At 41.4% G+C, this 27502-nt stretch overlaps 1 protein-coding gene across 3 annotated transcripts in view; it reads right to left on the minus strand.

Annotated features, from left to right (window-relative positions):
• The window catches only part of lrba (LPS-responsive vesicle trafficking, beach and anchor containing), a 194802-nt gene that overhangs the window by 147724 nt on the left and 19576 nt on the right, over positions 1-27502 (minus strand). For all 3 annotated transcript variants that reach the window (XM_071519725.1, XM_071519724.1, XM_071519723.1), the window contains exons 2-15: positions 15239-15470; positions 13552-13652; positions 12182-12277; positions 9603-9724; positions 8600-8726; positions 7678-7797; positions 5476-5622; positions 4827-5024; positions 3568-3701; positions 2773-2881; positions 2174-2326; positions 1545-1713; positions 1119-1198; positions 104-166 (exon numbers count right to left, since the gene is read on the minus strand). In XM_071519725.1, coding sequence (XP_071375826.1) covers positions 104-166; positions 1119-1198; positions 1545-1713; positions 2174-2326; positions 2773-2881; positions 3568-3701; positions 4827-5024; positions 5476-5622; positions 7678-7797; positions 8600-8726; positions 9603-9724; positions 12182-12277; positions 13552-13652; positions 15239-15470 — 1851 coding nt within the window. The remainder of the gene's footprint in view (positions 1-103; positions 167-1118; positions 1199-1544; positions 1714-2173; positions 2327-2772; positions 2882-3567; positions 3702-4826; positions 5025-5475; positions 5623-7677; positions 7798-8599; positions 8727-9602; positions 9725-12181; positions 12278-13551; positions 13653-15238; positions 15471-27502) is intronic.

Raw genomic sequence — 27502 nt, forward strand, 5'->3', positions numbered from 1 at the left:
GATGGGAACAGAAAGCATGGGAACTCAAGAGGTGGAGTTATGTTGCCATCTGGTGGAGAGGTTTATACGGCCAATGCTGCATGGACACAGCACACATTCTTACCTCATGCATCGTCAGCAGGTAGTTGAGGATACTCTGCAGCTCATCTTCCTTGACACCATGATCCTAGGAAATAATTACACAAATCACTTCAACACTGTCTTCATTGATTATGTTTTACTCTATACCCACTGTAGACATGTAGGCCTCGCTGAACAGAATGAACAGATGTATCAAACTTGCTTTGGGAGAGGAGGTACCTAACTAAGGAGCTTAGTGCAATTAGTAAATTCAACTAATCACATTAGTGCCAAGTATATTGTTGTATTATTGATTAGATGGGCCCTGGACAGGAAATGTGAAGGCCAGTGAGTTCATAATTAAATTTGATGCTCCATTAAAAAAAATGACATTGACAATCTGACGTCTATATACAGTTAATGAAAAAAGAAAAAGAAAATGTCTATCCTTCCTAGATTATGAACATGTACTTTTCTCACATTTTCTCCATTTAGTTTAAAAGAGCTTTTTGAAAACAAAAATCAAATATCCACATACATAATCAAATTAATTGCAAAGCAGATGATTTACCAATAGACAGATCTAATGAAAGGGGAAAAAAAGGTCAATAAATTTGGATCAGTTATGTATCACCTTAAACCTTAAACCACCTGGCTGAAATATAAAGAGAATTGTGCTCTGACCAAGAGTAGCTACATTTACTGTTGTGAAGTGGCAGCTAGCTAGTAAGCTTAGTCCATTACCTTCGCACCATTGGCAATCAGAGTGCAAGTTCACTGCAATCAAAGTGCACCAGCTACAGTACACGTTGCATCACTAACAGCTCGGTAGGACAGGAATGATAAATATCACTGGCAAACACAATTTTGGCATCCAAATGTGCCACTTCCCTATCTAAGTCAATGTAGGTGTGTTTTGGGTCATCCAGAGGCTCCAGAGATATTTACTTTACTGTTAGGAGAGGGAGGAGGGGTCTCAATAGACTAGATGGCTTCGTCAAATAGAATTGTTTTTGGTGTTTTTCTCTGTGTTTTAGCACCATGAGCCATGGACTTACCTTCATTATGAGCTGTTTGACAAACAGCAGCAGAAAGGCTCGGAGGGAATGGATCTCCTTCTGGTTAGGCCTTGGACCATCTGAAAACCCAAACAGCAGAGTGACTTACTTACTAGCAGAGTAGCTTACTATAAATGAAATGAGCAGGACCCAGAAGGATTAGGAAAGAAGTAGAAAAATAAGGGTCACGTGATTGACCTAGTTTTTTCTAGTAAAAGTTAAGTTCTGCTCCAGATCTATCACTTGTAGGAGCTACCCTGGGAGAGAGTGAGTGTGTGTGTCCATCTTTCTGTGCACATGCTGGTGCATGCATGTCTGCATGTGCAATTGCAAAGTGTATATATTTGAAAGGAGGGAAACAGGAGGAATAGGAACACCACTCCCCTACAGTATGCCTAGTGTTGCATGGTGTGTGTGTGTGCTCACCTATGCCCTTAGGCATGACTCCACTGCGGTCCTGGGGGTTGATGACCCAGTAGTAGTACTTGAGTGTATGCATGACCTGCAGTACTGTGCCCACCCTGCGTATGGCGTTATAGATGGTCACTGTGCTGATGAACTCTGTGGCCAGGTAGGTGTAAAGCGTCAATTGCACCTGCAGAGGATAAAGAAAATGCATATGAAAACACACATACACACACTCACACTCGCACGCGTGCGCAGCTTGAGTCGGAACAGAATAAAAATCCAATTTTAGTGTGACCTAGCTTTTTGTGCCTATGATAAGTGGAGGCCTCTAAGCCCCTAAGGGTATTAGGCAAGCCATTCTCATTTAAATAGCAGTCAGTGAGTCACAGGTGGAGGGATAACCTTGTACTCCAGGTTGAACTCTAAAATAAAAGGCAGGGCAAGAGCATACAGGGTAAGAGAAGGTGATGGTGTGTGTGAGTTTGTGTGAGTTCTTGCATGTGAGTTCTTGCATGTGTGTATGTGTGCCTGGGCGCATTTGTGTGTGTTCTGTCTACATGTGCATATGCATAGCTCTTATGAATGCATCAAAATGCATAATAATGTGTTACTGTGTATGTGTGTGTGCATGCATGTATTTATGTTACCTTGGCAGGGGCGTGGATCCAGATGGCAGGGTTGAACAGAATGTGGTCACACAGCTGCTTGAGCAGCAAGACGCCATTCTGCAAGTTGCTAAGATATCTGGCAAAGGCCAGCACAATGTCCAGGACCGGCCGCGTCACATGCACCTTGGAAGACTGGAGCACAGACAGGGAGACAAGGAGATGGAAAGTACAGTAAAGGGGGGGATATGATATGTCAGAGAAAGGAAGGGAAGGGGTGTTAAGAAGCAAGGGGGTGAGGGAGTTGTAACAGGGAGAGGGGAAGGAAAGGACACCCACACACACAAGAAAAAGATGAGGAAGACCTCTTCTGCCTAACAAGCAGACAAGCCAGCTGTGACCTCCAAATACAGCTGAGGGAAAACAAAGTCTGTCTCATATCAAATGTTGGTGTTTGTGTATGCCTGTGTGTGTGTTTGTTTGTGCATATGATGTGAAGGAGATAAGGGAATCAAGGTCAGCCATGATGTTATTGTCCTGGATCCATTATGAGTAGAGCTAGTGGTGAGGGAAGACAGTGTCACATGAAAAGCACTCTTGTGTACTCTGTTGTCAGCTGAGCCAATTTGCGTGTCTCTCACCTTCTCCAAAGTGTAGCCAATGACCAGAAAGCCTTTGCAGGCCAGGACTTGCTCTTGCATAGCCACCGAGTTCTTCAGCAGCTCCATCACAAAGGACAGCAAAGTGCAGCTGAGATGTAGAGACATACAGACAGAGAGGAGGGGAGAGAAAGGGACAGGGACAGAGACACAGAGAGAGAGGGAGAGAGAGAGAGAGAGAGAGAGAGAGAGAGAGAGAGAGAGAGAGAGAGAGAGAGAGAGAGAGAGAGAGAGAGAGAGAGAGACAGTGAGAGTGAGAGAGTGAGAATGAGCTATGTAAGCTGCTGACTAAGCCCTGGCTCTTAGAGGGCATATCTTACATGAAATGTGATTGAATAAGGGTGTCGTGTCACCATTGTGCTGGCAGAACAGATTCTAGTTAGCATCACCTTGAGGGCAGCAGATACAACAGAGCTGTAATTATAAGCAAGATGACCTCATGGCTTTCAAGGCAACACTACCATACAAAATTAAATATAGAGAGCCTCATTTGCAACCTATTCTATTCTACTAACAACAAAAATACTACAATTACATAAACCCTATTGAGTAATATTAATCATGTATATTTCATCCAATCACCATTTTTCTGTTACAAAACCAAATCCTGATTTACTGAAGGCCAAATACCAGCTACATATTGTTCAATATTCCAATAAATATACATATTTGTGGCAAGTAATAGTATATTTGGTACTGTGTGTGAGTGTGTGTGTGTGTGTGTGTGTGTGTGTGTGTGTGTGTGTGTGTGTGTGTGTGTGTGTGTGTGTGTACTACCAGACAGAGGTGTCCAGCTCATGGCTGGAGGGCTGGCAGAAATCCAGCTGTGCAAACAGGGGGAAGAGGACCTGCACACCTCCAATTGAGTGTATGCCACTCTGGACTGAGTGGGTCACCACTGCCTTCACATCCTACAGCAAGAAACACAGATGGTCATACATGGTTATATTTAAGGAATACATAGTCCACTCACATCTGGGTCAGATAGTGTTTGCATATAATTCTTAGCATTTTAACCCACATCAAAACAAAGTTGTCAATCACAGGTCTGGGTCCATGACGTAATTCATGCAAGTTTATGCACATATAACAAATTGCTCATTGAGAGAATAGATTTTTGAGATACTACAGTGTTAATAGCCTTAGCTTTCCTTAGGTTTTCAGTAATATTCAAATCAAGACTTCAATATATAAAAACACAATTTAAGTGATCTTGTAATGTGAAATGGAAAAAAAGACTTGTTGCAACACTGTGACTAGTGACTGAGAAAAAATGTGAGCACACACAAGCTGTGTGTAATTATGCGACACTAACAGCGCCTTGGTGACTGCATTTTTGACCCCTCAATAGGATGGGAATTTTGAGCATGGTATAGCAAAGCTGAAAATATAGGTCACACATTCTTTCATATTCACATATTCTATGGAGGTTGGGGGGGGGGCATGTGTTTGTGTGTTAGCAGTAGCCTCCCACACAAAGGAGATGAAGCATATTCTTTGATGAGAGGGCATCAGAGAAAATTCAATTAGTGTTTGAGAAAAGAAAACTGCGGTGTGTGTTTTTGTGAGTGTGTGTTGTGAGAGTTTTGTAAGTGGTGAACTTCAACAAAGTTCACCACTTACTATTTACAGGAAAAACTTCCTCCAAATACACCACCACCTTTAGTGCCGAACTAAACCTTAGTTCCAGAGAAGGTTAATGCCATAATTAGAGCATCAAGTTGGCATTTTTTAGCATTTGCACCGCTGTCCTAATGAGGCTGTTAAAATGAAAAGATGCCAACTGGGGCACTTTCATTATCTTGGAGGAAGGGAGAGAGATGGGTACATCTGGAAAAGTGGGAGCGGAGGAAGAGGAGTACAGGTGGTGAATGAATTTGCACTCGAGAAAGCATGACATCGCTTCAAAGATAACAGCATGGTGGCTTTTGGCTCAAGTTTGGGGAATGGCAACCCAAACAGTATCAACTCAAACTCCAAGGGAAACACCAACTATCTGCCATACAAGCACAGGCTTATGTTGGGGGCATAAATACCTGCAGCATGAGTGCATGGGGTGAGTGGACAAAAATGGAGGCGTTGTCCTTGGGGGAGGACTCGAGGCAGAGCTGGGCGTCTGTAGCGCGAGGGTTGTAGCTGAAGGCAATACTGGAGGACAACTTGCCATCGTACAGCAAGGTCTTATGATGCTCCGCAAACAGCAAGTCACTCTCAGCCTTGTACTTAAATGTTCCCTGAGCAGTGATGGAGGTAGAATAGGAGAGGGAGAGATAGAGAGACGGAGAGATACAGTCATAAGCAATTGAGAGACAAGATAGACATAATGAACTAGTATCACCATTTTTTTTTTCACAAGTGACTTTCTCAAGTACAAAACACTGAAGGGTCAGGATAGAGACAAAGACCATGTCAAGACCGAATGCAACTTAAAGTGCTCTTCTACTAACCAAATGCTGGTCTCCACTGGAGTCATGCAGCATCAGGCAGCTGTGCTCTTTGTTCAAATTAATATGTATGAAACAGAACTTTTGTTTTCTTACTCATGCGCTGTTTAAAACAAAACTAAAACAAAACTTTAATCATTGTAATTCAAACATAACATCCTTGCAGAAGTTATGGAAGTGTCTCTGTGAAATTAATACATGTTACTAGCGTGTAGACATTTCGGGTTGTTCGAGTGCCAACCTTGTATCCCGGGCCGAGCTGATAGATAGCCAGGATCTGAGCAGCGCTGAGCGCCTCTCCAAACAGGTAAACTGCCCCCATCTGTCCGCAGAACACACGGTTGGCATCCGCCGTCTCAGACGAGCCCAGGAAACACTTGTCAAACGTCTGCAGAGGAAAGGATGCAGGAAGGAGTGAGAGGTTTGAGGAAGCAAGAAAGGAGGGAAAGAAAAGAATTAATGAAGGAAGAAAGGAATGAAAGACAAAGGAGGAGATTAAAGGTGGGAAGATGAAAAGGAGGAGGAAGGAAAGCGAGAAGGAGGAAAGGAGGGAGGGAGGGAAGGAAGGAAGGAAGGAAGGGAGGAAGGAAGGATAAAAGTCATGAGAAGCAGCGTGAAAGAACAGGAGGAAAATGGGATATTCATGTTAATACTAGCCATATAAATGGCAATACACTGCCTCAAACCATGTTTCGATCAGCATAGAAATAGCTAACATGATGACTTTCCATCTTCCTCTCGTCATGGTCAGTGACACATAAGCAGACATGTTGAGAACTAGGAAAGGTGTTATGAGAGGATGAGAGACCATGTCTCAATCAACTAGCTAATATCTCTGCATAGGGAGGCTTCTTTCTGATATATTGACACTACTAGAGGATTATGCTACACTGTGGAGACATTTTCGTTCCTAAGAAAATCCGATTTGAGAATCTTCTATCTCAGCATGACAGAAAGCAATCCTGGTACTATGACAGAGTTCATACAGCGATATGCGTGAGGTGCAGGGTGGATGTGGTAGTCATTTTCCCCAGTACTATCCATGCTAACAGATGGAGAGAGTGGTTTCACCCCCAAGCCCTCTGCTAGTAAAGACAGAGATTAGATCTAGCGGAGAGAGAGGAGGGCACGCGAGGGAGGTTCGGTTCTCACTTTCTGGCACACACAGCTGCAGCAATAACTGTTTTTGGAATTGATATTTCACAGAAAAGCCGCTATGTGAAACCAACATCTCCGAAACTCATGCAGGAGTACATGACAGCAGGAGGAATCATAACCATATATCTTGCTGAGGGATTCTTGACATACGTACATGTATTAATATTCATGATGTGCAAATACACAACACACACACACACACACACACACACACACACACAGAATCACATACTTAAGCAATTAGCCAGGAGAGTTCATTCTTTACAGTAACTTTAGAATAAATAAGAATCGTTGTTAGGTATAATGCATAGCAGAGGTCTTGCTTTTACAAAACGCCATTAGGTAAATTAAAAAAACCCTGCAAATGTTCAATAAATCTATAATTTTTAATAAAAAATAATAAGAAATATAGCAATAGACATATAGAAATATAGTAAGCAGCAACTGTAAGGGTCCAAGCAGTTGTATTAACACTTGGACCTATTAAGGAAATATTAAAGTTTCATTAATGTGAATATAAAACAATAAAAGTATTACTATCTAGCAGATGGTGCCTCATCCAATAGGCTCTGCAGAATTTAACAGTGCCTCTCACAACACTTAGTCGTTAATGCTGACTTGTCCAGAGGAAAAACTAGTCAAACAATATGGTAATAATAACAGCACGTATCACAGTAACACAGACGTCCAGCCAGTGAGACTGTTCGTGCTAACACTGTTGTGATTGGATAAACATACAGTGTATGCCAAATTGTATGATGTTTTTTTTTTATGATTCGTGGTGCCGCTATAGGTTGATTTTATAATTTATTTGTATGCATTTCTTAAAGTGGATTTAACATATGTATCAATTTTTATGACACTGGATTAACTGTGGTAGTGTGAGTATAGCTGGATGTGCGTACTAACATTCATCAAATAGACTTATAATGTCGGAGTTATGGCCTGTCCAAGTTGACCTTTAATTACTGTGCCACCATATGGTCAATTTGCATGTAATTTGTTGTGCATATTTCAAATGGAAATTCCTCAAGGTTCAAAGTGATTGTTTGAACCCACTTTGAGTTATGAATCATTATGGAATAGGCCGCATCCACATTAACCAATCAACCAAACATCATGCTACGACTAAGACTGTGCTCTAGAAAATATGTACCAAATTTCAAAACATTCAGCCGCCCAGATTCAGATGAATAAATTACAGGCATTTGTGGCTCCCCTGATGAGTCGATTTCCATGTGCGTTTGTGAACAGCTATGAAAGTATTGGAATTGTCGTAACTTACGTCGCTGGTGTTGACGAACCAGGTGATGTCACCATAGGAGGCCAGTTCCCCGTTCACATAGCAGCTGATCTCACTGTTTTTCCAGCGGTTGTAGACGTGAACGATAGTCACCATGTACCACTGCAACAATATAGAGCAACACACAGCTTGGCATTACTGTCACACTGGAAGACAATACCATAACTTGTTACAGTATATATCCGCAGTACCAAACATGCAACAAGACATCAATAAGAGAGCATACGGTGAAAATCTTCTAGCCTGTCCAATTAGCCTCATTCCATCACGTTTCAAGACCCAATCCCCAAATCCCCTCAAGCTACAATGCTACCTACTTAGGTTTCTAGTTTTCTCATCAGCCTTACAACCAGTGAAATAGGTTATTACTGTTACTGCATTGAAATAGGTTATTATGTTTACCTCCGGACATGAAAGAACGTGCATTAAAAATAGAGCTAAAATCAACCAAAATGAGGGTTCTCTGAGTCCCCATGAGCTTTTGGCGAGGCAAGGTGATGACTTCATGCCCAGGGGAAGAAAAAGAGAGTTTCAAATTGTCCACAGGCAATGGATCTTTCTGACTGTAATGGTCCTCAGTGTGCGCCTGGAAGGGTGTGAGTGCTGAACATATTGGATCATCCCTCTCTCCTATCTCGCTCATTCCTCCTTCCTCTGGCTTGGCTCGTCCCCAGAGCCAGGTAAGATGTGATAGTTCTCTCATACCGCAAGGTTTAGATTTATTTTGTGTGTGTGCATCTCTGTGTACTCACATATGAATTCTGTGATCTGATATTTGTCACTGTGTTTACAGACATATAGCCGGAGTTTGTTTGACCATGTAAATGAGTATTTCATTTGTGTGTGTCTCATTCCACTGGATTACCAAACCAGTGGCTGTATTTCTTTTTTTTTCCTTTTGTACCTTCTGTGGTTTGAAGTCGTACTTTACACAGTGCTGGAATCCCTTCCCCTTGGATTTTAATGAGGTCACTATCAAACAGCCGCCCACAAAGTGTGCAGAGTAGCCCAGGCCTTTACTGGTGCGGAAACTAAAAGAAATTAAGGGAAAAAACACACACACACACTCAGCTTTAGTTTCTGAGTGAGGCAGCTCGCTTTAACACCAACTATATTCAAGGGCAACGCAGGTTACGGCAGCCAATAAATCATACAAACACTTTAAAGGGGTTTGAAAAGCAGAAAGATAGCAAACAGCTCAATCATTTCTCAACTTCACAATGTCTTCCCATCGCTCTCCATGTCCCAGTGAGACGGGGCCCCAGCGTGTGATTTAGTGAATTAATCTCTTTTTAAAAAGGGCACAGGGCTGAAGAGGAGCTTTTATTACAGATTCTCTCAACTAGCGTGCTGGCTGCCCGGCTTGGTTATCATTTTCAGAGAAGCCCAAACAGATCCCTGTTGCATAAATTCGATTTTTGACAGAAATTAATTATTAGCTGAAAATAAGATGAGTGGAAGGCTTGATTTACTCATCCCTCTGAGAGGGAGCAAAGGATGAGGAGACAGGAGAGATGGAGAGAGAGGCGCAGTCATTACTCTGTTTTTCAGCTGTGGGGCTGGAGGTTGCACTTCTTCCTCTTTTACAGTGCAGTTTACAAATACAATTACAAATACATTTATGTTGAATCCAGGACTTTATAAAACATGTATGCACACACACACGATAGTCTCAAATCTTTACTCTAATGCACCTGCATGACTCCAGCTTTCATGCAATTCCCCACTCACTGCATTATTCATACTGTAAATGAGTTCAAGTAAAGCACTGCTACCTCAAGTTAGAGGTAAGAACTTGCCATTTCAGCATTTCATATCCAGAGAATTCAAACAAAAAAATGAAAATGGCAATCAAAGGACAAAGGTTTAAATTGGTCAAACAGCTGTTTTGTTCCTGTGTTACCTACCAGTAGAGGTAAGGCTTGTCTTTGTCTACATTGATGTTGTTGAGAGGATCCATGCGGAGCCAGGTGTGGAAAGTAAATCCATTCTGGTACGGCCATTTTGCTATGGGAGGCAGAGCTATAGCCTGTTGGGGGGAAAAAAATAACAGAAGAAAGCATAACATGACACTGGTTCTTGGCCAGCTGTGAAACGCAATGACGCATCTTACCCAAAATGCAACGTTTGTGTGTTTTTTTGATCTACAGCTGCATTTTTCAAAGATCAGCAAGACCCAAAGGCAGGGTGTCAGAAGATCAAAATGGGCAACAAACAAAAACTGGCATCCAAGTGATAAGCTACCTCATGTTCACAAAGCTTTCCGAGAGAATGTATTTTAAACGAACAAAACACTGTAGACTAGTAGGTCAGCAGTCTGAAAGCAGGGTAATTTATGTCACTAGCCCACAAAAACAGTTTTGGGCAAGGAAATATCAAGCAAACGTGCCCCCCCGTGAAAAAGTTTGAAAACCACTGCTCTAAAGAATGTGTGTGTGTGTGTGTGTGTGTGTGTGTGTGTGTGTGTGTGTGTGTGCGTGCGTGCGTGCGTGCGTGCGTGCGTGCGTGCGTGCGTGTGTGTGTGTGTGTGCGTGCGCGCGCGCGGACACGCATGCTCCGAGGCCTTCCTGTCTCATTAGCAAGGCAACACAGGAAGAAGAAGGCATGTGTGCTCCCTTCTAACGCAGCGCTGACAAACACACAGACAAGTGCAAATATAGAGTTCAGATCAACCAAATCAGACCCCAACCCACAGGGCAGCCTGCTACACACACTCATCAAAGCACCATCACCATGGCAATGGAAGGTTACATACAGAAGCTGGCAACTACACACACATGCAGGGCCCGATTTAGACACCGACTTAAGCGCTATGCAGTGGTGCTTGGAGTTGCACACGGGGATACACGGCCTCCTGCAAGATGTACACTTGAGGAAATTAATATGTAAATCAAGGTGTGTTCACCATACGTTACCATAGTCCATTTGTATGCTCTTTTCCTTCTACACACTCCAAATACATTAAATAGGATATAAATTGTTGAGTCACAAAAATGAAAAGGGAATTAATTACTGTGCAAAACTGTTGGTTGGCCTATGAATAATTGCGACGGTATTAAAAGCAATTTGAGTACTCTCCACAAATACATGCTTGAGTTTTCAAGGGATCATCACAAAATTAACATATTACCACAGCATATCCTAGCCTGGTGCAGGAAAAGGAAAGGACAACATTCCATGGACATTCAATGTGTGTGGTATGTGACGCAGGCGTGGGCGCAACAGTGTTTGTGCAAAGTTGCAGTGAGCAGTGCAATTGGAGAATGGCTTGTTAGTAGAAAGCAGTGATCGTTAAGAAACTTATCTTTGGACGTAAAACTTGTGATTGATATTTAAAAAAATTTCTGTAATTTCTTATAGTTTTGTAAAGAATATATTTTTATAGTGTTTTATCCAATTAATGTCCCAAGGGCATGCCAATTCTTCATGCACCATCATCCTAACAAAACTGAATAAAAGGTTGTACACCTTTTATTCAGTTTTGTTAGGGTGATGGTATTCAAGTAAATAAACAATTTTCACCATACTAATGGGAAGGAACAAAGAGGCAAAGTTTCTGAATAAACCTGTGCACAAACAAGGCACACTGAAAATTCTCAGTGCACAAATTGAATAGCCCAAGAACTGAGTAGTAATAGCAGAAGATAAATAATTCTGTTTATTTCACTGACTAAGAGAAAGCCTAAAGCCTGTCAATGTAGTCTGCGCTGTCTCTCAAATGGCAGTCTTCTACAACAGCATCTTCATACCAATTACTGTCCTAAGCTCTCCGTTTTTAAAACCACTGACACCACAGAGACTGAGCATTAGAGATCTAGTCCTAATGTAGTTTATTTCAAAATGATTGAAGCAAAGAAAATATTCCCAAGGGACTTATGTGCTCTCCTCTCAGAGAAAGAAAATAAAAAATGGATCACATGGGTCAGTGAATGGCTGGCTAGATAAGAAGGTCCAGCGGAAAGCAGCTTAGAAAGCACTTGCCATGAGAGGGAATCAGAAGAGATGGCTATGCTAGTTATATCTGGAGATCTCTCTTTCTCCCTCTCTCCTACCTCTATCATTAGTCTGTGTTTTTCATAAAATTACAAGCCAACCCAGTGTTTCTCCTATATCTTTTGTGGATAGTGATTCCATATCCACCCATGTTTTGGTCCTTGTGCAGGTTGCAGTACTAAAACCATTCTTAGTTGGATTTTATTATGATTAAAATACCAATTCTAAACATGAGCACTATTTCTTTCCCCCATTTCATTGGGAGTTAGCAGAAAATCATTTTTGGGGGGATTTCACATTCTCCCTCACAATGGTGGCAGTTTTTTCATTCTGGCTGCAGACCACTGTTCCATAGATATAGGGGGAAACCTTGCTATCCATCTGCTAAAACATAACCTCATTCTAAAGAGAAGTCCCTTCAGAGTATGAGTGGTGTGTACTTTATTCTTATGTGCAGTGGCATACATGTGTTGCATCATGTTTTAATACTCACCGCCGCACTTTTCCCTGGAAAGCTGAAGAAAGAGTCGGGGCCGTTCCTGTGAGCCATGTACTTCAGCACTGACAACAGCTTCACTGCATGAGGAGGCTGAGGGAAGAACAAAACACACACACATACACACACACACACACACAGATATCACATCAGACAAGTGGAGGTGTGTGTACCCACACAGGCAAACACACAAAAATACACATGAACCCCAGCCGCACACTTACATGCGTGCAGCCACAAATGCTTAAGAGCAAGCACAGGCGCAAAATCACGTACACATACACACACACACAGCACTAGGTCACTATTAAGGCAAAATCCACAATGTCTCTTTACTGCTTGTTCTAAATTTACCTCTCCTTATCAGATGTGAATATCCAGAGGGATTTACTAGAGCGGCAGACTGAGACATCAGTATCTTCATTTACTTTATAGTCTCGATGATCATCGTGTACAAATGACGCACACTGAAAAGTCTACAAACTTCACACAGCCCTCCAAAAATATATTGCTCAAACACACTGAGCTCTGATACTGGATTTTGATCTACACAAGTGATGAAAATCTGTATAAGTTATTGGGTTTTTCAACAAGGTTATAAGCCCAATTTCTGTACAGTAAACACCAGTATAGCATTTCATAGTTGGGTTCTGTGCTCATCCCATCCTCCCCCTCTCCCCAGATAATATTTCACAAAGATGAGAAGAGAGGAGCGGTGACAAGAGTTGTTTGGGAGTGGGAGAGCGAGGTGAAATTCAGAAGCACAAAAGCAACTTGCCCTATTTCCTTGACAACTTGATTAGTCTCACTGATCAATGGGTTACACCCTCTCTCTCTTGCTTCATCTGTCTCTCCTTCTGTGCCACTGGTTCTGCCAGGATGTAGTGACTTATCTATCATACACCTATCATACACTATCTTCAGTTCACTGGGGCTATTCCTCTCACAAAGCTGATCAGCTCGTCTGGGCAGGTGGCTAAAAATAACTAATTTAGGAAACAAATTTCTCCAACTCTGTGACAACAAAGGCTTTTAAAGTACATGGTTTGGATTTTCAAGTCCGTAACATATTCCAAATCTAAAATAAGATCAGGATTGTGTTTGACTGTTAGTAAAAATATAGATTGGAAAAAAGAAAACAACTCAGAGCTCATGGGTAATCTCATAGGGAACTTAATATCAATAATGTAGCGCTGCAGCGAATCCAGGACCACTGCAGAGTAGCAGCCTGATTTGATATGATCTATCTTGTCTCTGTGGAGAGGGCATAGGGCTGGAGGAAGTCAACGGTTGAAGTGTTGCTAGCACATTCCTCATGCTGGTCCCAGACAACCAAGACAGATCACCGTGGTTTGACTCTGACTCACCCACTGGCCTTTCTCCCCTTGCAGTTTGCTGAAGAAAAGCTTCAGCTCTTTTACTGTGATGCTGTAGCTGGCCAGCACCCCCAACATGTCCACCAGCAGGTCTGCAAGACACACACACACACACACACACACACACACACACACACACAGACACACACACACACAGCAGAGATCAGAGGCTAAACACGCAAACATACAGGGGTTAAACATGGCATGTTAAAACAGGACAGACTGACAAAATACTACACTCCACCCTTGAGGTGAGAGGAAGCTCCAGATGACTCTTCTTCACCCACAAACCTCAGGGATTTACTCATTCTAGGAGGTGTTCTCTGCTTTTTAGCTAGTTATATTCCGCAGGCCCCTTACCATTTTGAAAAGATCCAATTCTTACCCTCTCACTCAAGTGTAAAAACTTAATTGGCATCTTGATGGTCTAAACGTAAGCTATTACAGTGATGTCATAGCTACCAGAAGACAATCAAAAGAAGCCAAAAGGGAGTGTGCAGGATAAAAAGCAGGGTGAGCAGGATCCGAGTGGAAAAAAGGAAGGGACTTAAAATCTAGACAGAACTCTCTGGTGTCAGAGATGTGTACATATACTACCCTTAAGCTAATCCTCCACCCATAAGGGTAAGGGACAGCTTTATCTAGCAGGCCTTTTCCACATAAATTAACTTTGTTCATCTAAGCTCAGCTGTTCAGCACTGACCTACACCATCAGTACTTCAGATCAGCTCAGTTGTGTGAAGAGAGAGAATAAAAGACGGTCTCAGGGACGGCAGAGGTAAGTGCAACATACATGGTACTGTAATCTGAGTCAGAGCTCATTTAGTTTTACTTTGTTAAGCCAGTGTATGAGGCATCCCAATTAGTAAATGTCAATCAGTAAAAAAAAATATGGTTTCACTACAATATAATGATTCATTTGGACTATTAGGTCCATTCTATGAGACAATTCAGAGAGTGAGTGAACAGATGAGGGTTCTTCGCTGTACTGAATATTACTAAAACCATTATTTTCACCCGCCTAACTACTGCTGGGCTACATCTTCTTTGCTTGACTGCACATTCCCTCTAGGCCAACGCTGTTCTAGCTGGCAAATTCACTGAGCCGAACACTGTAGGATTAATTCAGACTAATTTGTAGATGGGCAACAGACTAGACTGAGACTCAGGCGAGACTATGCAGGATGATTGTGTCCTCATTCACTGCAATGCATCTCAGTCTGTCCTCCAGCCTAAAACACTGGAGGATGGAATCAAGAGGTTACTACATGTCAGGAGAGAGGATTGGAGAATTTTAAAGTTGGCTTTATTTTTAGTGATACTCTATTGATTCCCGAAGTTGAAACTGGGAGGTCAAAGCAAAGGCTCAGCTACAGACCATCGGCCCTGGAGCTGGCAGGGATTCAGTGACTTGGTCAAGGACAATTCAGCAGAGCAGATGCTTGCTGTCATGGGGGCTTGAAACTGGTTGAAGGACGTTCTCCCTAATCACGACACCGCCCTGCTGCCCTTAAAAATTCAAAAGATTAAGTGAGCCGAGTTGGAGAGGAAAGGTCAGATGAACAGGTTGATTGCATTGCTGGTAACTTGAAAGAGAGTGCTGTATCCACCGCCTCCGCAGTCCAGGAAAGAATGAAAAGGAAAGAAACCCATTCCCATAAGGTGAGCTTCCCAGTACCTGCGATCATGCTATCGGTGGTGGCTATACGCTGCAGCACAAGCTGGATGAGACCCACATCAGTGCAAGCCTGCAGGTTGCGGACACTCTTCTTGAGGATGGCAGTGAAGATGCTCCAGACCTCGGCCTGGCAGGTGGGCTCGCACTGGTCCAGCAGCTCCACCATGCACACGATGCTCTCCGGCTCCTGGATGATGAAGTTCATCTCCAGGTCAAACTGACCGCCCACCAACTGGAGGAGAGATGGGTGAAGAAGAAGGGTGGGTAAGAGGGGAGGAGGGTTGGAGAGAGAGAAAGGGAAGACAAGGGATAAGAGAGAAATAGTTTGATGTCAGCCAATCAGTGTGATGATGGTACAGAGCAATGAAAAGACCTCCCAACCCCAAACACACAAACATGTGCAATGGATTCTTTCTTATCATAACATAATTAAGAGCTTCAAATAGTGTGTGTGTGTGTGTGTGTGTGTGTGTGTGTGTGTGTGTGTGTGTGTGTGTGAGTGCATTTGTGCATGTGTGATCACGTTACTATGCGTTCCTAAACAGATGTTTCATCATGGATCAGGGCCGATGCTAGCCAAGTGGATTAAAGGTCAGAGGAGAAACTGAGGTCTCTGTCCATCTATCTGTCCATCTGTCTATAGAGGCTTCTATTTACAGCCAGACTTGAGACGCAGAGATAAAAACAGCGCATAAAGTAGACAGACAGGGATGAGACCGAGCATTAGACAAATAGTCTTGTCAGTGAAACCAACCTAGACATTCAAAGAGACAGAAACAGTGAGAAGCCTATTTAGAGGCATTTTAATCCTGTGGGAGGCACACTAACACCAAGTGACACCGCCTGCCATATCTGACCTCTAAGTTGAAATAAATTTTCAGTTATGATATCCTAGAGATTTCAAACAGCCAATCTAGGCCAATCCATTAAGTTACGGTAATGTGAACCCCTTCCTAAAATTTGTCTTGTCGTACACCAGTAGCTAGCAGTATGCACTCTTCTTAACTTGATTGCACAGCTTTTCAAGACATCTCGAGGTCCTCAGTATTCATGAATAATTTCCATTTCATTGTGGGATGTGACAGGACTTTACACAAATATGTCTGCTTACAGCCAGTGATACAGGCCAATGTTTTCCCTCAAAAACAAGAAATCTTATCACTCTTTGTAGCAAGTAAGCAGGAAAATGGATTCAGCCCTGTTAGTCGGCCTTGGCAGTGATCTTCAGGTAAGGCTTATCTTCAGGGGACGGTGAGGTAGAATGCTCATCTTACTACAAAGGAGTAATGTTCTTTGTGTCTGGAAATAAATTGTATGAGCCATAAATGTCGTAATTTGTCACTACTTAATAGTTGTGATGACATTTTTATTATTGAATCCTGCCTAATAGAAAGTGATAAGGAAAATAACAATGCTGATGTTGATATTAATATTGTGAGAAAAGGCGGTGAGATTTAGAATCGACAAGGCGGGACTGGACAAAAAAAATGAAAGTGTGATAGCAATAGTCTGCCATTAGACAGGCTGGATGTGAAAGCAATATGATTGGGCCCTGGGAATGGTATAAATCCTCTACCCTATTTGATGGAAACTGTCCCATTAAAATGAGTGAGGGCGGATTAACTGTGTGTGCCTGTGTGTGTCTGTGTGTGTCTTGTGTGTGTGTGTATGTGTTGTGAGGGGGGGAGGGAAGGAGGGGAAACTGGCGTAACCCTGCTGCCACCACATACTAACAGGACAGGAGATAAAGCTATGATGACAGTGACACAGACCTCACCTCCAGTCACCCTCCGTCCCTTTAACCTCATCCCATATACAGAATGTCCATTTATTCTTTTTTGACAAGTATCAACATTAAAACAATGACACTATCACCCGCCTCTGCTCAAAATCTCCGAATGCACAATTTATTTTACCAGTAAATTAAATTTACAATATCTTCCCATACACTCTTGTTTATGAATATATACTGTATTTTACACCGCTACCGTTTACACCAATATAAACCAACTATTACAAACATTAACAAATCTTTTACAGCTCCAGAATGCGTCATATTGAGCTGTTGTCCTTGTGACACAAATCCTGCTCACTGTGAACTTTGACATGACTTGGATTTCGAGGCTTGTTAAACGGCTTGTTTACATTTGTCATGTTTGCTATCCTTGGCATAAAATACACCTGCACTTTGACTTTGAATGAGCTAAGGAAGTCTTACAGTTCTAAAAGGTGCTTAAAAGCCATGTCTACATATCCAGCTCTTTAAAAATATATGTGAATTTACACAAAACGTAGATGGTCAAACAAACACCATCTTCAAAAATTTTAAGGGTGCATGCAGGCAATAATTTCAACAGAAATATCCACTAACCTAGCTGTTAGAGCAGAGGAGTAGCCTGCTGTAGATGTTACAATAAGCCAGTGTTACAATTGCATTAATGCTAATTAATACCCCGTGGCAACCTTTCCCTTTTCTCCCTTAGCAAGTCAGAGATAAATCACACAGTTGCCTACAGAGTAATATATATTAACTAGGGGGTGGATGCCCCCGTGATTGCAGCTAGGTCTGCCATTAATGGATGTTGGGTGCCAGTTTGCCACAGTAACAGCTGATTTATGAGCCTGACACTGTAGGCGAGTCACCCATCCATCAGAGTCAGTTGACCAAGGTGATAGAGAACAAAGATGAGGATGGGGTGCCAGACCACAGTGACTTAGAGGGATAGAAAGTCTGTGCATCCCAAGGAGTTCGTTCTAAAGAGGAGTCTGTTTCGGGTGGTTGACCTATCTATCTGTCTTTTTCAGTGAGCTAATTCAAATTCAATGGGCAGTATTGTGGAATATCAGTTGTGCCTCTAATTGGCCTAGTACAAACAGAGATCAAACCAAACTACAGTAGGCTACTGAGGTGAATGTTTTACCTGACAAGTCTATCCAAAACCTATCTAGAGAACTAAGACCATATTCTGTGATTTCATTAAGGTGCACATGCTAAAATTACTTCAATGGCATCTTTTATCTTTTATTTAAGGGGAATGACTTTGCAGACACATAGAAAGTTTGTTTGAGATGTCATATTCAAATGTGCTTTATCTCTATGGCAGTACTCTGTTCCAAACCTGAAAATCCGCACTTAACCCCACAAAAATAATTACATGTACTGCTAGTCACCTTTACCAACTATGCCCGCTGATTCCCAGTAGAGCTGTACTGTATAACATCACAGATTAGAAGGCAGGTTTATCTCTGCTCTCTCGTTACTGGGTACCAAATAACGCAATGGTTGATCAGAAACTAAGACATACCTGACCAATGACGATATCTGCAATCCCACATCCTATAACAAACCACCACTGATAAGAAAAGGAAATAACTGTTTCTATGTTGAGTAAGCAGATCAGTTTCCTTTTGACTAAACTTACAAGTTATGCAAACGGTTAAGTATCCTCAAAGAGACTGATCTAACTAGGCCCTTGTTTCAATTAACTCTGCCAATAATAGAAATAATATCCTTTATTTAAAGGACACTCATGAAAACAGTAACAAAAATAAAAAAAAGTGAGTAACAAATAAAAACATTAACAATAAATAAAGAAGAAAAAATGCTAACAGGTAAATGTGAAAAGACATTATAGAAAAGCAAGCCTAAATTTTTGTAAAAAAAAAAAGTATTTTAAAAGACAAGCTTAAATTGCACTGGTAGCCAATTAAGTAAAGCATTCCCTTTTTGATTAAGCATAAGCCCTGACTATATATTATAGGCTTAAGGTAGTTACCATTCATTTTAATAATTTACTACCATGCAGTTGTTTCTGGAACTGTCCTGTCAAAGGTAGAGCAGCCCAAATCATTTCAGCTACTCCATAGTGTGAGAAATGACAAATGATGTTAGGGGAAGTGAACATTTTATGGGCATCCCCTGTAAGTAAAAAACAATCTTTAGCCCCAAGTAAAAAATAGGAGATGGTATACGACATAGGCCTGTCTGCAGAAAGAACAGAAAGGACCTAAGCAGAGTGCCTGAAATCATTGTACAACATAATCTGTAGTTGCTATAGCCTAACATCTTTTTCTGTTTGGAGTATCACATAAACGCAAGAGCCTTGAAAGTTTTGAGTCATTCCACTGTGTGCACAAAGAGAAGGGATTGCCCCTATCGATTGTGTAGGTGTAATCATCAAGCAAAAGAGGAATAAGTGCAAGTGGCAGGACCCAAGCAAAACCTGTCTGCAGAACACAGCACTCTGCCTCCTCTGCCAAGTCAGAGGTATAAGAGACAAACAGTGCCAAATAAATTTCTGTGGATACCTTTGAGTGTCAAAATAAACAATGTGGGAATTTAATTATCATCAAGGGTCACATAGCTCGGCCTGGGTATTGAAGGTACCTCTGCAATGCCAATTGGTTAAGTGTTGAAGCATAGAATTTCAGGTAACCTTAGACTCTACTTCACTGAACCTTTGCAACATACAGGCTGGACCTCTCTTCCCTTTTCAGGCACTGCAAAAACATCACACTACCTTTGCAAGGTCTACCCTCTGGAGACAAGCCAACACTCAGTCCTCTAGACATGTTAAGCTCCATAAACATCACCAAAGCACAGCCAGGGGACTTTCCACTTGCTTAAGATGGGCATGCACCCATTCCAACTTAAAACTAAAAGGGCACTCGGAGAGCGCAGACCTCCACCAAGGTTCATGCTATTATTGCTTGTTCGTGAGTCGGATCCGGATCCGCTCCAAAATTTAATGGGTTCTTCCTTGGCCCATGCTACACCCTTCCACGAAGTTTCATGAAAATCGGGCCAGTAGTTTTCCCGTAATCCTACTAACAGACAAACAAACAGACAAACAAACAAATGGCACCGAAAACATAACCTCCTTGGCGGAGGTAATAAGGGCAAGCATACAAAAAAAAGGTGAGATTACCAAAAAAGTATCCTGTGCTTATCCCACTGAAGTCCCAATGGGACAAAGCAAGGGGTTAATCTAGAGGTGGCAGACCTACTTTGCACCCTTTCTAATCACTCTCTGCTTAGGCTCTAGCTTCATCAGAAATGTAATCACCCTCACATTATAAACAGACCGGTGGAACCAACATGCAGCCCACAATCAGCAACAATATTTAGAAAAGCAATTTCCTATGGTTGTGCAGCACCACTTAATGTGTCTACTGATGCATGACAGAGGTATTTACAGTGATTCAATTTCTTCAATTATTTTATTGTTCACTCATTTACATCGCTCTGTGTCAGGGTCAGGTGTGTCATGTTGCCAGCCCCAGCCGCAGCTCCAGCCAAGGTGAGCTCTGCAGTCTCCCTGCTCCAACATTTAGCCTAAGCCAGTGTCTTTGTGGCAGCTAGACACCAGATCCCTGGCTGGGTAACCTAGCCTGGCTGTTCACCCCTGAGGCCTGCCTGAATTAATCATGGCTGAGCAGCCAGGCAGCCACCGGGCCGTAGCACACAGCACAAACAAGCCTATATAGTCTCCATGGACAACAACATGGGAGGATTGGAAGGGGGGCTAGCTGGTAAGACAAAACCAGAATTCATAACTATTGCCTGAGCTACACTAGCATTCCAAGTTACTTGATAGCCAAGCCAACGATGGAATTAGGATTTTGGAAAGCAGAGATTTGAAATCCAGCCTATCAACAATTCTCGGAGAGTCAACAATAAGAAGCCGTACTAGAATCCTCAACTGAGTGAAGGCACACCTCTACATCTGGCTAAATATTTTGTATTTTATATTCTGAAATCCTAATTGGCACAGAAACGGCAACACAACGCAGAGTGAAGTCCACAAGTTGTGTCATTGTACAACATATTGAGACAGAACAAGTGAAGGCTTTTTATAGTAGAGCGGAGCTACTTGAGGGCTGAGCCGAATGAAAAGACTTCTAAAGCATTACAGACAGCCATGTGATGCTGAAGATCAGAGCAAGCAACAAATGTTGGCCATTTGGTGCCACAGGGGAGGAAATTGCCCCGCTAAAAGTAACAGGCAGACACACTGATGTTGCCAAGTGAGGGCTGCATAGTGATGAGCCCTTCTATCTGTTTTGCGTGCGCGCGCACGCGTGTGTGCGTGCGTGTGTGTGTGTGTGTGTGTGTGTGTCCATTATTAATGCTCTTCTTCCATTTCTCCTCCCTAATGAAACTCCAATTAATTCTATGGGTGAAATCCCTTGAATATGAAGTCATTTGCCTGAATGAGACAACTGCACAAACAGACAAAAGCAGAATGCCCCTGACAAATCTATCGTGTCTGCGAGTCCAACGGCTTAAATCAGGCTTTGAATTGCTCTGAACAATCAACATACATCTATCACTTGACATCATCTGTCGGTTAGTGCGTGTTAGACACAAGAACAAGTCTAGGGGAAGATCTGAATGGTCTGTTCTTATGACTTCATTATAGGGCTGCAACTAACGATTATTTTCATTGTCGATTAATCTGTCGATTATTTTCTCGATTAATCGATTAGTTGTTTGGTCTATAAAATGTCAGAAAATTGTGAAAAATGTCGATCAGTGTTTCCCAAAGCCCAAGATGACGTCCTCAAATGTCTTGTTTTGTCCACAACCCAAAGATATTCAGTTTAATGTCATAGAGGAGTAAAGAAACCAGAAAATATTCACATTTAAGAAGCTGGAATCAGAGAATTTTGACTTATTTTTCTTAAAAAATTACTCAAACCGATTAATCGATTATCAAAATAGTTGGCAATTAATTTAATAGTGGACAACTAATCGATGAATCAATTAATCGTTGCAGCTCTACTTCATTATACTGCCTGCATTGGCAATAGGCAGACGTTCAAAGTGCAGTGTGTTGTTAAACGTCAGCGGAGGAAAAATATGTAAATGTTTGTCTGCAAGGTTTTAAGGGTAAGTTCAATTTGCCATTCTACGCATGGACTATGAATGCCAATTTGTGAGTCATAACGACACAGCTCGGCTATGGCTTTCAAGCCATTTCCAAATAAATCCAAGGCACAGAAATGCAAAAGAAATGGGCTGTCACACTGACCATGCATTCCACCACAGTAACTGGCCTACTTTTTCAACAGCTCTTTTCACTGCATCTCTTTAACAAGCTATCTTCTCAAACCAAAGGCGATTTAGCTTGTTCTTCCATGACAGCCCAATGCCAAACCCAAATAAAAACATCTATCACGGTGACCCAAATCATGATGTGTGATATGACAACATCTCATAATTCTGTGCTCTTCATCGCTGATGAGCACTCACATTTCCACGTGCTGACGTGAGATGCTGAAATGTCTCCAGCAGATATAGGGATGTCACCCAAATAATCTGTCCTCCTCAAATCCCTGTGGTGCAACCAGTGATCAGGGAAAATTCTGATGCAGTAGACATGAGGCAATATGAGGCGAGGCCTTGTAGTGGAAAATGAAGCAACACTTTACTTGAAGTGGATGGTGATGCATTCCAAGGGGATTATAAACATGGTGGAAGCTTTGATACATCATTATCAGACAAATACCATTACACAAACAGAAGAAAATTACATGCAGTTACATATGTCATTAACAATACAGTTATTCCACAAAGTATATGACCCCTAAATTTTCTGCACACTGTGTGCAATATATCAATTTCTGATTACAATGCACTTATAATGTGTTTACAATGCCTTATAATGCTGCATAAGCACCACTTTATGTAAAGTGTTAGCAAAAATAAATATGAGATGATAGAGATGGTGTCCAATCTCTCTAAATGTAATGGAAGTGATGAACATGGGCCATCTCTCGAGGTCCCATGTGCCCAAGTCTGTTTAATCTGTGGCGTTCAATGTTACATCTCCTGTACCGGCTCCTTTCAAATATTTCTGTTGATCAGTGCTGCACAACCAATTGAAGACAAATAAATTTCAAAGCTCACTTCAGATGAAAAGGAGTCACTTTCAGGATATATTTTATGCTGTCACATGCAAAATGCTTCTGTCCCAGTTTTCCTCTATTTTGTTGAACTGTTAGAATGATCAGGCGATTGCTTGGATATACTAAATATACACAGAATGCTCTCTACATAGTCTGCAGTTGTCACAATTCACACCAACTCCCTGCATACCATGCCACATCCAGTACACAAACAAGCAAACACTACAGAGAAACTATAGAAATACAGCATACTATTATTATTATTATTTCACGCACAACATCATCTTTGTAGAGTAGTCTGCCACTCTTCATTCGTCAAGGCAACAGTGCAAGGTAAGGTGGTGATAATCAAGCATTATGCATGCAGTGACCATGAGATGTACTGGTTCCATGATCACAGTTCACTAGAACCTTTTCACCTGAGTGATTCCCTTCATACAAGATTCAAAAACAAAACAACAAAAACTGTTATTCCAAAACCATTTCATGAATATTTTCTAGAAGCTGCACCAAAAAAATCATTTTGTGTTAAGCACTAAAATCAAGATTAATGACCGAGTGGTGATTATTCAACTCCCATTGCTAAATCATTCTTGGGTTTTTAATCAACATCTATTGTTAAATTAATGAATTTTAAATTAGAAGATTGATCATCTGACATTGCTACACTTTCTCTCATCAGTGCCACAATGCTGCTCTCCTCACACTATTAGACAAACAAGATAGTGAGAGACAGAGAGAAGAGGGGGAGAGATATTGGAATAGTTGGATTTCTAAGAATATCTTCAGAAGGGCAACCTGCCAAGTTGCTGATTAAACAATGGCTGGCAGTCATTTTTACACTAAATTAAAAGTGATAATGCCTAAGCAGAGCATTCTGATTCACAAATAATTTTCCTTTGTTCCTCTCTCCATTAGTGTCAGAACACAGAGGTTTATATCTTAGAACATGCAGAGAATAGATAATGCATAGCCTGGCCTACATAGCGTAGGTCTGTGCTGTTTAAGATTGCATTATATGATAGCTACAAATTTTCTTATGCCATCAGTCAAAATATAATTTATATAATGTCAACTGCACTGTGTAGTACAATTAATGAAGATGAAACAAAGACCCAAAACAACAAAAAAGCAAATTTATCAACACAGAACCTACACGTTATCCATATGGAAGAGAGTATGTTTATATTACATAACCTTTCCTGTGCAATCATACCCACCCATCCATCCCCCTACAGCCATTCTGCTCCGTCCTTCATCATCTCACTTTCGACTCTGTATGGTTTGTTAAAGGGTATCAGCAGTGATTAACTGTCTGCAATAAAGTGCTGCAACTAAAAACACATAATAATACTAATACTGTATTGATCCCTATAGGGAAATGCTTGTCCTCCTCTACAGGGAGGACAGAGTGCAGGGTCAGCATTATCCATGGAGGTGGTATGGATTCAGGGTCTTGCTCAAGGACACTTCAGCAATGCCTTGAGCCAGGGCCTTCCAGCTGAAAATGTGCTCCCTACTTTGGGCCACCACAGTGCCCCAAAGTATAACTATAACTGTAACATTATGCTTCATTAACTTAACTAAAGTCTTTCAAACTTCTGGAAGTTTCAAAAATGTCCACTTGTTTGCAACCCTGCCACCACACATTCTACCCTCCGCCCCCATCCAGGAACATGAAATTAGCCCAAGTTGAAGGCCCAACAAGTGACAATTTATTCTTCACCCTAATTTATTTTATTGTTTAGCCGTTTTCTCAGTTGTCAGATTCATAAAGTTGGCCTAGGAGTAGTAGAATCTGGGTAGAATCTAGACAGCCTCTTATAGAAAACCTCTCACTGTTCTTTCATTAGAACGATGCCAGCTCCTTGGAGTCAGGAGGAGTAATGTAATCTCTCGTCTTTTTCCACTTTTATCAGCTGCATTTTCCCCTATATGGTTGAGCGATAGAAAATCCACACATCAACTGCTGTTAGTCTTAGCTTTGCACCTTTGAGATTTGAAGCTCTCTGCTCTTCATTACTCAGTATTGTCATTTCTACCAGAGCGGTTTGCGCTTGAACACACACACTTGCGTACACACACCTGGATGACACTATTGGCAGAATCAAAGTGAGAAGCTGCACAACATTTTCAACATGAAGTGAATAATATATTAGCTAAACATTACATAAGCAGGCTTCTACCATAGACCTTTTTAACACTAGTGCTGTCTATCTGGCAATCTAGCTGATGTTGTGGGGTGTCTGCCATTGGAAAGGAAAGGAAAGGGTTGGTCAGGAAATAGTCCTCATTAGACATCAGAGTCTGGGCTTCAGGGCAATTTCTTAGTTTTCCAGGAAATCTCTGACCGGCTAGAGTCTGCTGCTTCTGGAATGAGATATTCAACATTAAACAATTCTAGAATATGATCTATTGGCTGCATGGCTCTCCTCTTCTCCAGGAAGTCTTTATCCGGTCACTGTCTGGCATAAGATATCCAGCATTAACAAAACTCATGCTCAAGAATATGTTTTCTCTGTTATTCTCTGTATTCCAGGAAAGCAGACATGGAAAGGGGCAATTTGGTCATGAGGTAAACGTAAAGCATTTCATTGTCTGACACAGCAATGACTGTGATTGTGTTTTGCATACTAGGTAAAAAAGGTAGGCTCTGGTGCTGTGCAACAACATATTAAAAATAGCAGTTAGTTCAGGGAAGTAAAGCAGGAAACAGATAAACATTACGGAGGAATTCCAGCTCTTCTTGTTGCTGCATGGAGTGTAATGAGGATTTGCACATGCTCGGAGGACCCAGCTGCTAATTAGGCACTTCAGCTTAATTATGCCACAACCTCTTGATGACCCAACTTGAGTGCATCTTATTGTTCTTTATAGCAAAATGTGCCATTCTGAACATTTCTTTCAGCATTTGGAAGAACAAATGAAGGATAAATAAGGAGGGCAAGAGGTCAAGGTGAAGGTCCAGTTTAAAACTCAGACACTGAAAATGGAAGCTTGTCTTGGGAGGTGGAACCACTCATTTTGGAGGACCACTCATTTTCACAGGCTTAATACGTAGATATTAAGATATGCTTCTAGCACAAGCTCACTTCAGCTAAATGTCACCCACCCCATCTGACCCCGACCACAGCTATTGAAGCCACTATGTCCACTATGTTCTTGAATACATCTGTGGATGAGCGGTCTAGAGTATTTCATTCAAACTTCACTCACCTGACAAAACCATGCTCCACTTGAAACACTTCAGTCTTAAAAGGTTCTTCCTGCTTGTGTCTTTCTTGCCTACCCTCTTTGTCAATCTCTAGTGCACAGTGGCAAAGACCCTGCCATGTGCCCTGCGCCTCTCCTTCAACCCTTCTCTTTCTTCCTTCCTACGGTCCTGTCTCTCTATAGGCTCAGTGGCCGAAACACTGTATAGCATAAAAAATAACATTCAGTTCACCTGTAGGTTTTTACTTACTAAGCTGCATGGATTCATCTGATGCATGAGACAAAGCTGGATATATAGTCTGCTCACCCAAGACTTAATCTTTGACAAGAACAACAGACATTACAGTGCTACTAAGTACATTTCAATCGATTGTGATAAATCTGTGTGTGATAATATACACGTAAGATTAGAACAAACAAAAAATTTCAACACAGTGAATTATGGAAATTAAAATTTTCACATTATCTGCACAGTAGACCTATGAACACCAAAAATAGAAAATATAGAATTATTACTATATATTAAGTATATATAGTAAGTATGCAAGTAAGTTAACTATTTTTTATTTTATTAAAAAAGAGATAAAAGATAAATTATGCAGCAGTCATGTCCCTGTGTGTGTGTAAATGTATGAGTAGATCAGTGTGACAGATAAATACAAACAACGCTCAAGCAGTATGCTGTATATTTCACCTTCATTGTTGTGGGCAAAAATGAAAATATTGTAAATATTTTAACACTATAAAATGTTTGACATTATACGGCATAACATATAGCAGCAACCAGTGCTTGAACTGGGTCGGTGCGAAGCGGTATTCCGTACTGGCACTTCTAAGTTTTGCCCATATGAGTACTCGGAATGGGTCAGAATATATGAATTATTTGCTTTTAAGCCTGAATTCTAAAATTAAAACTTACATTTCTTTAATAAAATAAGCGCAGCAAAGCAATCAGAACTCCCAACACTGTAATGTGCCCTGGTGAGCAAAACAATCCAGCATCTTTGTTCATAGTTTTGCGCTCATCTCCTAACTAATTAATGTAATTACTAGACATTTCTATACAACCTAAATACCTACTATGTAAATAAGCCACACATATATATATATATATATATTATTTTATTAGAATATATAATA

The sequence above is a fragment of the Centroberyx affinis genome, unplaced genomic scaffold (assembly GCF_046629955.1).
Source record: "Centroberyx affinis isolate AG114_WGS23_722 - 3 ecotype Tasmania unplaced genomic scaffold, CSIRO-AGI_Caff_v1 ptg000723l_1, whole genome shotgun sequence".
Lineage (NCBI taxonomy): Eukaryota > Metazoa > Chordata > Actinopteri > Beryciformes > Berycidae > Centroberyx > Centroberyx affinis.